Source organism: Chiloscyllium plagiosum, unplaced genomic scaffold, assembly GCF_037043375.1.
Source record: "Chiloscyllium plagiosum isolate Xiang-an unplaced genomic scaffold, Cpla_swu_hap1 HiC_scaffold_16, whole genome shotgun sequence".
Taxonomy (NCBI): domain Eukaryota; kingdom Metazoa; phylum Chordata; class Chondrichthyes; order Orectolobiformes; family Hemiscylliidae; genus Chiloscyllium; species Chiloscyllium plagiosum.
Genome location: NW_028270154.1, coordinates 29,127,881 through 29,141,645, shown reverse-complemented (window position 1 = coordinate 29,141,645; position 13,765 = coordinate 29,127,881). Strand labels below are relative to the sequence as shown.

The following is a 13,765-nucleotide window of genomic DNA, read 5'->3' as shown; positions in this document are numbered from 1 at the left end:
TGCTTTTGAATGCTAGACATGCCTTCTTCTCCTTTACATGATATCCTCTGCGGTATTTGGATCCAATCATTTATCCACGATTATTGTCCCTTTTGGAGTATTGAGCAGAATAATGCAAATTTGTTCTGTTCTGCCGTGGATATGCTCTTGCTGCTGATTTACTACCACACCACTTCTGCACATGTCAATTGCTTTCCTGACTCTCCATTCTGAGTAGATGTGATGCCAATGCAAAATCTCACGTGCCAAATACAATCTTATCTTTAATTAGATCTTCTTTCTCGTTCTTTTTTATATTTTTATTTCAGTTGCTTAAAGTAGCTTTCATTGCTCTGAACATTCTTTTTTTGTATACACACAATCCCAGCCCCTCTTCTGACACCATGTGAGGGTAGCACAGTGACTCAGTGGTTAGCACTGCTGCCTCACAGCATCAGGGACCCCGGTTCAATTCCATCCTCTGGTAACTGTGTGGAATTTGCACATTCTCCCTGTGCTTGCTTGGGTTTCCACTGAGTAGACTGGTTTTCTCCCACAGTCCAAAAATGTGCAGGTTAGGTAGTTTGGCCATGCTAAAATGCCCATTATCTGCAGGGATGTGCAGGCTAGATGAATTAGCCATGGGAAATACAGGGATAGGGAAGGGAGGATGGGTCTGGGTGAGATGCTCTTTGGAATTTTGTTGACTCAATGGGCTGAATGGCCTGCTTCCGTAATGTAGGGATTCTATGATTCTGTGTTGTTATAGGAATAGATAGTGGCTGGAAGGAATGACTTTCTTAAAGTCTCAGTAAGATAGCTGTACTGCAATGTGTGTGCTTCATGGTAGAGGTCACATGGCTATTGCAGACCAGGAAGGACATTTGTTCATGATTGCATTTCAATGCAAACATATGCTAATCCAACTTGATGTAATTTGTTTTATCCTCACTCCAAATTTTAGCAAAATGAATCATACATTTGTTTAGTATGTCTCATAAATGAATGGTTTATGTAATATAGAGTACAGATGTTTTGACGGTTTCATTTTGATCCCCAGAAAGGTTACAAATCTTGAAACTAGGCCAGAGTGACTTTACCAGGAAGAAGATAATTTCATTCTATTTTCTAAAGTATTTTCATTTTTATTTTGTAGCATTCTGATTCCAATTCCAACTTAAAGAAAAGATTTAACTCCTTGGCACCTCAGAAAGAGTCAGCATCCAGTGTAGAACCAGATTCTAACAGCAATGTGCAACCGGTTTTGTGTTCTGCTCCTGGTCTCTCTCCATCTGCTCAACCGCAATCTCATACTGGTACCAGCAAGATCGACCAGTATGCCAGGATCCTTTTCCCGCTATCATTCGGAGCTTTCAATCTGGTGTATTGGATTGTGTACCTTTCAAAAGACACTATGGAAATGGGAAGTAATATATAACTTTCAATGTCATATGTTACATTTGTGTACAGCCAAACAAGATTGCATTATCATGCATACAAAAATAATGGATATATAGATTTTCTTACAAAATAGCTGCACAGTGAAGGGTTCAAATGAAAACATAATTTCTTGGAGGAAAGTATGTTACAGTATTAAAATGCCCTTCTACATTGCATTTCTTTATTATACATACCAATTGAAAATATCCACTGGAGAAAGATAGGAATAAATAGAATTACAACAACTTAATTTGACCATGGAAACTAGGCAATTTCTCATTTGAAGGGCTGAACTCAATGGACTGATTCTGCTTTTCATATTTTGCACTTCTGTCCTTATCGAATATTTTATGACTTTACCATATAATTCAATATATTATCAAGGCTAGTTTTGATTTGACTCATGCATACCGGGAAATACTGTGGGTTATGTGTATTGGAATCCTGTAACATAATGTTAGCTTTCTTTAGCTTCAGTCCCAAGAAGAGTTTAGAGAAGATTTATTTTGTGTGCTCATTGTGGTTTGAAGTAAAGTACTGCAATATATAATAACACTTTTTTTATTGAATGCTTTATTTGTTCACATCTTTAATTTGATAAAAAAATTATGTAAAGTATATTTTTTTAGAAAGCAGGAATCAAAATATTACATTGCAGAAATGTCCTCTCAGAAATCTAACCTTGAAGAAGGAATGACAGTAAAATGAGAGACGATTCTTCGACAATAGGATTTATTTATGAAAAGCAGGCATAGACGAAGTACACTCAATGTTTAGATATAACTATAATGTTTTTAAAAATATCATTGTTTAAATAATGAATATTGACAATATTATTGAGATGACTTGAACACTTCAATGAACTTGACAGTTTATCAGATTTTCTTGTAACCTACTGGATTTATTACCATTTTTTCATATTTGCTTTATCCCATTTGTAGAATGTCCACTGAATGTCATAATCTTTCCTTGACTCATAGCTACAGTACTACCTTTTTTGTGAGATCATCAGATCCAAACTAGTAAAAATTCAATAATGATGACTGTTATTTTAGAATAATTCTTAGAATTTTGTTCAAAATCTTCAGGAATTTATTTTCTTGCACTTTTGCCATTGATTACTCATATCCCGCCAGAACGTTGTGAGACTTGAAAAGGTTCAGAAAAGATTTACAAGAATGTTGCCGGGGTTGGAGGATTTGAGCTTTAGGGAGAGGCTTAATAGGCTGGTGCTGTTTTCCCGGAGTGTCGGAGGCTGAGGGGTGACCTTATAGAGGTTTACAAAATTATGAGGGACATGGATAAGCGAAATAGATAAAGTCTTTTTGCTGGGGTGGGGGAGTCCAGAATTAGAGGGCATACATTTAGGGTGAGAGGGGAAGGATATAAAAGGGACCTAAGGGGCAACGATTTCACACAGAGGGTGGTGCGTGTATGGAATGAGCTGCCAGAGGAAGTGGTGGAGGCTGGTACATTTGCAACATTTAAAAGGCATCTGGATAGGTATATGAATAGGAAGGATTTAGAGGGATATGAGTCAAGTGCTGGCAAATGGGACTAGATTAGGTTAGCATATTTGATCGGCGTGGACGAGTTGGACCGAAGGGTCTATTTCTGTGCTGTACTTCTCTGTGACTCTAAGATGTCATCATCCTACACTGATTGTTATTGAATAGTCAAAAAATGAAGTCGGTTGGAATTCATTTTCTTTCCACATTATTTTCTTTAAAAATTACTGGTAGGGTAACACATTTTCTTTACTGTTGGCACAAAATCGGAAGTCGTGAATTGACAGCTTATTTTTTTACTGGTCATTTTGCGCTTCTGTTGAAGTACAAGTTTGCTCTTGTTGTTATGTGAAAACAGTTTAAGTGTCTTCTTTAGTGGTGTTGGACTCTGGGCTTGATATTCAATGGGAGTACTAGTGAGACCCAGTAAATGTACTGTCTTCCCTGAATCATTATAGAAGAATAGAAATGTCTGCTATTAGGGCATTGAAATATTAGATGATGAGAGTCACTATCAGTATTGGACATTTGCATGAAATATAGGAAAGTTTCAGTGCAAATATACTAATCCAATCTAGTGAAGTAGAGATTAATTATCTTTATAGCTTTAAATTATAAAATAATTATGCAGTAATGTCCCAGAATTCTATTAGAAATTTACCAGCTATTGGAAACAATCTTTTACAATTCACTTTGAAAATGTTTATAACCATAAAACTCTCCATCAGATCTCCCCTGTGCTTCAATAGAAAAGAGTTTCTTTTGGTACGCATCTTTATGACTATAACCTTTTACTTCTGCATTATTCTAGTAAATTTTCTCTGTTTTCTTTCTATATATCCAGTAAGCATGTTGCAACTGAGTTCCCAGAGCTGTTTTCCAATTTTGGGCTGACCAAGGTCTTGTATAAAGTTAGCACCACACATGTGCAATATTGTACATTCTTTTCAGCAAGCGTTTTAAATGTTTTTAAAAGTAAAGTTCAGATAACTCCCTCTAATGGAGTCAATAAATTATCAGTGAGGCAGCACTGTACTGACATACTAACAATTAAAATTCCAAGATTCTCAAAGAATCTTAGGTTAAAAATTATACAAATAACAATTAGCGTCTTTCAGACTATTGCCCTGCTGGTAGCCTCTTCTGAGCAATTCCAATTGATCCCTTTCTAAGGGGATGACTATATTTGTACTTCTGCATTTACACCAAACTGTTCTATAACTTTATTGTGAAAAGTTTCATGCAGACTAGTTTTCTCTACAAGTAAGGATGTATTTTTATTCAACAATATCAAAAATACAACTCACTATTTTCAATTAATTTTGAAAACTACTCGCTACTTTCTTTTAATATAATAAAACAATGTCATCAGTTAATTGAGATTTTCTCTGCATTATGTTGCAGTAGCAAAATGCCTTTCATTCAGTAGGTGCAATAATTAAAGTCTCTGAATTTCATTGATTAATATAAAGTAAAAGAAAATCAAGTAAATCCTCCAAAGCAACAAAACCAATATGATGAAATAACAAACTACTTTATTCTTTTTGCAATATGTAATATCTGGTTCTATAAAAAAATGTGGACTCTACAGGGAATATTATTCTACAAGTAAATTTGGATGTAACATGGGCCGACTACATACTTGTGTAAATAATGCACGATTATTGTTTCCTATATATTAAGTTGTTTTATTGATTTCCTGCCATGTGAATATTTCTCGTATGTATTTTGGTTTATTCAATTAACTAAACGCTTTAAAGAAAAAATAAATCAAATGTTTGAGATTGTATATAGTATACATTTAACACTGGAAAATGTTTGAAATGTACTAAATTACTGATATGACATTTTTGCAAAGGAAGTTTTACTTTAAATCTATTTAATAATCTAAATTTCCCAAAGCCTAAGCTTTAAATTTGAATTTTAATTCTGAAGGGAAATATGTTTCTAAGGAAAGTGTATTGACAGAAAGGTAGTCACAAAGTCTAGTCAGGAGAGAGGCCAATGCATAAACAAGTAAATGTAGTTGAATGTAGGGAATTAGATGTAAAACATGGAGACTTAGAAGTTGAAACAGCAAATATATTGATGCTGTTTACCAATTCGTGAGTTGTAATGTTTGAATCGATATATTAGGAAAGTAACTCTTCCCAGACTATTTAACAGTAGGAATTTTAATAGAATGAACTGAACATCAATACATTGACAAGTTGATATGAACACCTCTATTCCACTACTAAATATTGTTTCTTTATTTTTTATTTGCATGCGCCCAATCTTTCCATTCATGTAACACCAAATGGACATTATGTTGAGTATTGTTGGTGTGTTTTAATGCATCTTGTCCCTTTTTTCCTTTTTCTAGACCACCTACTTTTGAGGTTTGCTTTGCAGATGTAAGGTGCTATATATGTTTTAAAAATATTTTCTGGATTAAAAGTATATGTGTTTTATTTCTTGTTGACATATGTATAGTCATATCTGAAACTGTCTTTTCACGAGTATTTATTTTGTGTCTTCATTGAAAATATATTTGTAAACAATGTGCATAAGGAAAGGATTTTAACATGTCAGGGCAGTACACATTTGATGAAAGTTAATGATTGATTCAGTCTGGTAGTATTTAATTCTCAATGTTCATCCCCCGCAGTGTATATTATAAGGTAGGCAAAAGCTGATAACTCATTCGTTTTGAGTTACCATATGTAAAATTGTCAGATGTGTGTGTGAAGAAAGCAAATAAGTTTAGTCACATATGAACAGAATTCTTAAGTGTTAATTAACCCCCACTTAATATGAATGTCTGTGATGTGTTCTATGTACCGCAGTAATATACGCAGCAAAACAGGGGATACAACATTTAAAACAGGAGAAGATAGATATATGATGGAAAAACTCATATATTTAATATTTTGGATACGTACAACAGCCATAACAAACATGCCTTCTCCCCATGCACTGAATACAACAACAAGCATGTTGCTACTTACAAATCAAAATTATTCATTTTGTAGTTATGGTTTGTGGTTCTATGACAAAACAAAACACAGCGAAGGAGCACACAGGTGAAACAGGTAATCAGAAAGACAAATGGAACGTTGGCCTTGTTTCAAAGAGGTGGAGTATAGAATAGGAAAGTATTGCTGAAACTGTACAAAGTTCTAAAGTTTGGAACTCATTTAATTTTAGAAGAATGAGATATGATCTCATTGAAACATATAAGATTCGAAAGGGCCTTCACTGGGTAAATGTTTCCCCTCATGGAAGAGTCGAGGACCAGTACGTTTAGTCTCAGAATAAAGGACTGCCAATTTAAGACTGAGATGAGGAGGAATTTCTTCTCTTCAGCGTAATAAGTCTTTTTAACTCCTTGCCACAAAGTTGTGGAGGCAGAGTCTGTTTGTATATTTGAGATAGACACATTTTTAATCAGGAGGGGAATCAAGGGTTATGATGGAAGGAAAGTGGAGTGGGAAGTGTTGGATCAGACATTATCTTATTGAATGGTGGAGCAAGAATTTTCAGACTGTTTAGTTTACTTTTTTCTTTCGGGCATTTTAATTGAAAGTGGAATGGGAGTCAACCCATTACTTCCCCACCTCACTCCAACACATGTACAACCTTAGAAAAGTATATCATTAATTTGAAGCACAATCCAAACCCCGGTACTTAATTACAGCCAACTATTCATTCAAAACAGATGTAAAGAAAGTGATAGAGGCTGACTGCTGAGAGGTGAAATTGAGTTCCTTTTGAACTGCTAGCTGTTAGTATATCTAGAGGGGTGTGGGTCAGTAAAAAATGTAAACTTTTTTCATTTTCTACAATATATCTTAAGGGATTTCAGGTCATCTAATATAATCTCTCATAATCAGAAGTATTTTATCATGCAAACCTATTAAAAATAATTGTTTTTGTGTCATTACTATTTCATCTGAACAATGACAACTAATGTCATCATCGAGGGAACAACATTGGCAGAACTATTGATTTAGCTGATCATGTGGGAACTGATTTACCATGCACATATCCAAAGTACTCTGCTTAAGATGCTGTCAGCTAATGTTAATTCAATTCTGTTCCACAGTTAGAAATAATTAAATCATCAATAGCTCAATTGTGTCATTAGAAGTTACGAGTAGAATGATTAAAATTAAAAGCAAAAACAAAATTAAAAACTAAGCTGTGTTACAGTTATTCCAACTTTGGATAATATAATTTTTGTGGAACTACTTCCTTTTGACACAGTTGCTGAAGGTCCGTAATGTTTGGTGTAGTGATTGTAGTAGATTTCATACAGTATGAGTTCCCCTATTGAGTCTAATAATCTGGCTCATTCTGAGAGCTCTGGCTGACAGTTAAGAACAGAAGAGTCAGACATCTTATTCACTCTGAGAGCTGGTTCTGAGGGAGCTGGATCAGTGTCAAGGACTCTCCATGTGTAAATAAAGAGAGACCTGGTGACAGGCTATCGACCTCTTTGGGGTCGTGTTTGAGCTGTGTCAGCATTTCTGGCATCATGCCATTGTTTGGAAAGCTTGACTAATTCAATCCTGCAGTCAAAGACTGGGCCCAGTATTTGAAAAGAATGAGTTATTTTTTCCAGGCAAATGATGAGTTGTAGGCACACAGCTTTTTTGGTTATTAGGAGCTTAACTTTCCCTGAGGCACCAGATAATAAAACCATTAAGAGTTGATGGATTTAGTTAAAGAACATTACAACCTAAAGACTCCTCTAATTCTAAGATGCCATTGGTTTTATTCAGCAGTTCAAAAAACCGGGGAATCTGTATCAGATTTTAGACAAGGTTAAGACAACTGACAGAGGCATGTGACTTTGGTTTTACCCTTAAGATATTAGATTAGGAGATGCTGATAGACTGTTTGGTATATGGGATTAATGATGTAACCATGCAAAAGCATTACTAGCTCAAGCCCAACTGGACTTCAAACAGGCACTACAACTAGCTTTATTATTAGAAAATGTGGCAGGTGGAGAATATGAGTTGCAGGCTATTCCAATGGAAGTGGACACCCTTACCAGTTCAACTGAGCTTGGGGAAAACCACTTCAGGAAGGCAATTGCATAGCCTCACCCAAGACATATCCTGAACAGAGGGATCTGGGGTGGTGGAGGGGGGAGGCTGAAACAGCAGTAAGAATGCCAATGCTGGACACAAGATTGCACTAAGCGAGAGAGACAGTTTACTTCAGAAGAAGTGTGGTGTAGGAACCATGGGAATGGCACTGCATGGGTAATCGGCACGGTCAACACAAGGTCAGGTCCAGTGGTGTATAAAATTGGAGGAGATGTGACAGTCCTATTCAAGCACGTGGACCATTTGAAAGTTGCAAACAGTGCAGGATTAAAATGTGCCAGCTCCTTAACAGCCTTTCTGACTATTCCAGAATCCATAGATTCTCATTGTTATCAAGCATTGAAGATAACCTTAGATTCTGAGATGGATGCAATGGATGTTGTCACCTCAATGTCTTTACTGCCTGAAGAAGAAAATGATTTTTTTTACAAAATGCTCCAGTTGCAAAAGGTGAGCTACTGTGTGTTACATGCTACCCATATCAGAAACTCCCCAGCCCTGGCTGACAAATATGAATAGAAATGTCAGACATTTTGTTCACTCAGAGAGGTGGCTCTGAGGGAGCTGTATCAAAGTCAAGGACTCTCCACTTGGTAATAAAAAGTGACTTGGTGATGGGATACTGGCCTCTGCAGTTATTTCATTTGGAAACCACATTATTTATACAGAACTTTCTTAGCCTCTATGTAAAATGCATCAGGGCAAATCATTGAGATTCCCTACTATTGTGAGCCTCAAGCGACTTGGTAAAATTTACATTATTTTGAATGGAAATAATATGATAGTGGGACCTCTTCATAAAATTACCTAAACTGACACATAGTGTACAAAAATATTTTTCATTTATATAATTGCACAATCATTGAGTAATGGGAAAACTGTTCAATGTGTTTGAATGCTCATTTTCTAATGTGCTGTTGATATAAAGCTCTAGTTCATTTTCACCATTGTGGAAATGTGCACTAACATTTGACTTGGGCCTTCCTATGATTTGATTCTGTTTACCTTAAAAGTGTTTTAAAAATGCGGGACAATGCTGTGGTGATTACATCCAAGTTGTTGAGAATATTGTAACTTTCCATGTTTGGTATCTTACATTGATTAAAAATAAAATTGATACTTCCATTTGTTTTACTGAGGATATCTATGTGTGAGAATTTGTGTGTCTTCTTTATTCACTTTATTATTTTCTTGTCTGTTTATTGGTAATAAAAGTGGCATTAGAATAAATAATCTAACTTTCAGTGTTTTGTAAAATGTCTATTTAGTGATTCACGATCAGTTATTGAAAGACTGACAATCACAGAAAGGCCAACATATGATGAGAAAATACATATACATGGATCCAGATTTTTCACTAGCCAAACAATCATTATTCCATCATTTAAAGGAATTGTACACAGGATCTTGTGATGATCCCTTCACAGCAGATTCCACAGGAACTTCCCTGGAAATTAAATCCTATGTCTGGAATCCATTTAAATTGGAGACTTCAGAGCATTCTGAAGAAATTACTTAAAATAGTCTGGAAAAATTAGACTTAAATACGTGGTCTAACCTCTTAGTAAATATTTAACAGACTTTACCTGACAGCCCTCCCCCTTCCCCAACATCCTGCCCTCAAGACCTGATCCCAACCCCCTCTTTCCCTCTACCCCCATCAAAACTACCATCCAATTTGATTTCTACCCACTCAATCCCTGCTGAACCTGATCAGTTTATCCACCACCGACCCACTCGGCTCTGACCTGAGCCCTGGGATTTGACCATATTTCCCTCACTCACTGCTGGACCTGACTCCATTCCACTTTGCCCACCAGAACTGACCAATTGTCCATCCACTAGTGGATCAGACCTGGAATCTGACAACCATGGTCTCTGCCAGACCGGACATGATTCCACCTTCAACCCCTTCAGCCAGATCTGACTTGATTCCTCCTCATTTCACACCCAATCTAACCCCCCTCCCCAAACTCAACCTGACCTTTTCCGGATCTGACCCACCCTCTCCTCCTAGGCCAGATCTGACCAGACACTCACGTGCCCCACCAGATTTATCCCACAAGACCTAATCGACAGCATTGACTCTTCCACTGTCAGACAAGTCCCGATTACCAAATTCAGTTTCTTCCATCTACCCCGACCTACCCTAAACATTGGTTTGATTTGATTTTTTGTCACACGTATTTTGTTAGAAACTACAATACAGTATTGCAAAACTTCATCTTAAAACACAGAAAAATAAATCAAAATACAGAATATATAAAGTTAGAAATAAAGGAGCCAAAGGAAAAATACTTAACATTACAGTCCTTGTTAAATGCTCCGCCATGGGCTTAATGGCCAGGCATGCGTTGTCTTCACCGCTCAGCTATCTGCTGGAATGAAATTCGCCACTTTTCGGCAGAACCTGGCACACTATCTCAGTTATCTTGCAAACATGCACCATCTGGCCATTTTATTTTATGAAAGAAGAGGAGTTCATGTTTCTGAAAGGAGATTTACCTCAGGTATTCCTTAGATATGTGGAGCCAAACTTCCAATCTGACAGTTCTTTCAAAGAACAACGTTGCCAGAGGAAGGCAAACCACATTCCCTTCTCATAAGTTAACTGCTATATTCTGAAACATAAGGGTCCTGAAAGCCACTTTGACAAGTGTGGTGTTAGGGCACTGGGAGAATAGAGTGTCAGGTGGATAAGGGAGTTTAGAGTGGATTCAAGTCCGGTCTGGCAGAGGGCATGGTTGTCACTTTCTAGGTCGGGTCCACTAGGGATGGACAATCTTGCACTCTACCCACTTGGTACCCTAGCCCTATTCCACTTATCTTCATACCAACCTTGCATCTCCCCTGCAGCTGGTACCTTACCTCATCTAACTTGGCATCCTACCAACCTGCCATCCTATGCAGCTGACACTTTACTAACCTGGACCCTACTCTTCAGCTGTAACCCCTCCCAGTTGGCTTCCTGTTTTTTTTTCTGGCACTCTACCCATCCTGGCAACCCACATCACACTTATCAAAGTGGCTTTCAGGGCCCTTACATTTCAGAATACAGCAGTTGACCTATGAGAAGAGAATGTGGTTTGCCTTCCTCTGGCAACAAATGAAAGAACTGTTAGAATGGAAGTTTAGCTCCACACATCTAAGGGAGACCTGAGGTAAATCTCATTTCAGAAACATGGAATTCTCTTCTTTCATAAAATAAAATGGCCGGAGTGGCAATGTATGTAAAATTGACACTTCTAGAAAAACCTGATCCATGATTTCATAGAATCAGAGGATAATAACAGCACAGAAAAGGCTTTTCATCTGTACTGGCTCTCTGTAAGAGCTACTTAGCGAGATGCATAACCCTATTTCTGACAGCCCTGTGATTCTTTCTTGCCATATAATTATCCACTTGCCTTTTGGAAGTCTTAATTGGATGTATCTCCACCACACTCTCAGGTTCTGCATTCCAGATTCTAACCACTGGGTACACAGAAAATAAATTCCCTTTGTCGTCTCCTGTTATTTTGCCAGTCACAGTGAATTGGTTTCCTCTAATTCTTGGCATTTCCAGCAATTTCACTTTACCTATGCTGTTCAGAACCCACATGATTTTACACAGCTCCATCAAATCTTGATTCAACCTTTTCGATAGATAACTGCCTCAGCTTCTCCATTCTGTTCACATAACTGAAGCCTCTCATGCTTTGAGCAACTCTGATAATGTTTTTCTACTCTCTACAGTGTCATTACATCCTTCCTGGCATGTGGTGCCAACATCGGAAAACAGTAGACTGAATTTTCCCATCCCCCGAACAATGTGAATAATGATGAGTCAGTTGATAAATACGGCGAATTCATAAAAATGAGATTGTCAATGTAAAGAAAAAGAAGTCTGATCCGGCAAATAGTTTTGGAACAGTGAGATGACAATTTTGCAATTGAGTGGCCTATTTACATGTTATGGTATCTCATTAGTACCCAAGCCTGCTTCATTTATATGTAGATTCCTACTCCCCCAAGTGCTAAAGAGAACATAGATGGCAACAATCCCTTAAGGTAAGCTTGCAGGTTGAGTTGGTAGTTAAGAAGGCAAATACAATATTGTCATTTATCTTGAGAGGACTAGAATATAAAAGTAGGGATGTACTTCTGAGGCTTTATAAGGCTCTGGTCAGAAAATGTTGAGAATATTGTGACCAATTTTGGCCACCATACCTCAGGAAAGATGTATTGGTCGGAGCGGGTCCAATGAAGGTTCACGAGAATGATCCCAGGAATGAAAGGCATGACATATGTGGAACATTTGAGGACTCTGGAACTATACTCAATGGAGTTTAGAAGGATAAGGGGGATCTAATTGAAACTTATAGAATACTGAATGGGCTGAACAGAATGGGCTTTTGGAAGACGTTTCCATTGATAGGAGAGACAAGTACCCGAGGGCATATCCTTAGTGTAAAGGGAAGAAGCTTTAACACAGAGATAAGGAGAAACATCTTTAGCCAGCGAATGGGTGAATCTATGGAATTCGTTGTCAAGAAGGCACAGATAGTAAAGTTCTTAATTGGCAAAGGGATCAAAGGAGAAAGCGGGAAAATGGGGTTGAAAAGCTTTTCAGCCATGATTGAATGGCAGAGCAGACTCAATGGACTGAATAGCCTAATTTCTGTTCCTATATCTTAGGGTCTTATGAAAGTCTGCACAGTTACCTGGTGGCTCCAGCTTGCTGCTTGCTCCTCCAGGTCTCCAACTTGGACAGCAGTCCCCAGTATACAAAGAACAAAGAAAATTTACAGCCCAGGAACAGGTCTAACGGCCCTTCAAGCCTGTGCTGATCCAAATCCACTGTCTCAATCTATCACCCAATTCCTAAGGATCTGTATCCCTCTGCTCCCCACCTACTCCTGCATCTGTCCAGACACATCTTAAGTGAATCCACCATGCCTGCCTCTACTACCTCTGCTGGCAACGCATTCCAGGCACCTATCACCTGTGTAAAGTGATTTTGTGTTTATTTCCCTTAAACTTTTCAACTCTCACCTTGAATGCATGACTTCTTGTTAGAGAATTCCTTACCCTGGGAAAAAGCTTATCTCTATCCACCTGTCTATACCCTCCACGATTTTGTAGACCTCAATCATGTCCCCCCCCAACCCAACTCCTTTTTTCTAATGAAAACAATCCTAACCTACTCAACCTCTCTTCATAGCTAGCATCTTCCATACCAAGCAACATCCTCAGAAACCTTCTCTGCACCCTCTCCAAAGCGTCCACATTCTTTTGGTAATGTGAGAACTAGGACTGTGTATAGTATTCTAAATGCGGCTGAACCAAAGTCTTGTATAATTTTAGCATGACCTGCCAGCTCTTATACTCAAAACCCCGTCCAATGAAGGCAAGCATACCGTATGCCTTCTTGACCACTCTATCCACCTGTGCAGCCACTTTCAGGGTACAATGGACCTGAACTCCCAGATCTCTCTGTTCATCAACTTTACCCAAGGCTCTTCTCCATTCCTGAAGAAGGGCCTGTGCCCGAAACGTCGAATCTCCTGTTCCCTGGATGCTGCCTGACCTGCTGTGCTGTTCCAGCAATAAAGTTTCAACTTTGATCTCCAGCATCTGCAGACCTCACTTTCTCCTCTTCTGCTTACAGTATAGTTCACTCTAGAATTAGACTTCCCAAAACGCATCACCTCCCATTTGCCCAGTTTGAACTCCATTGCCACTTCTCCACCCAACTCT

The 13,765-nt window shown here is 37.9% G+C and overlaps 1 protein-coding gene across 2 annotated transcripts in view; it reads left to right on the top strand.

The window, feature by feature from the left end:
* Positions 1-9,158, top strand: part of LOC122556557 (gamma-aminobutyric acid receptor subunit alpha-6-like) — a 39,757-nt gene extending 30,599 nt beyond the window's left edge. For both annotated transcript variants that reach the window (XM_043703357.2, XM_043703353.2), the window contains one exon: positions 1,136-9,158. In XM_043703357.2, the coding sequence (XP_043559292.1) occupies positions 1,136-1,417 (282 nt within the window). In that variant the 3' untranslated portion in view covers positions 1,418-9,158. The remainder of the gene's footprint in view (positions 1-1,135) is intronic.
* The last annotated feature ends 4,607 nt before the right edge of the window (positions 9,159-13,765 follow it).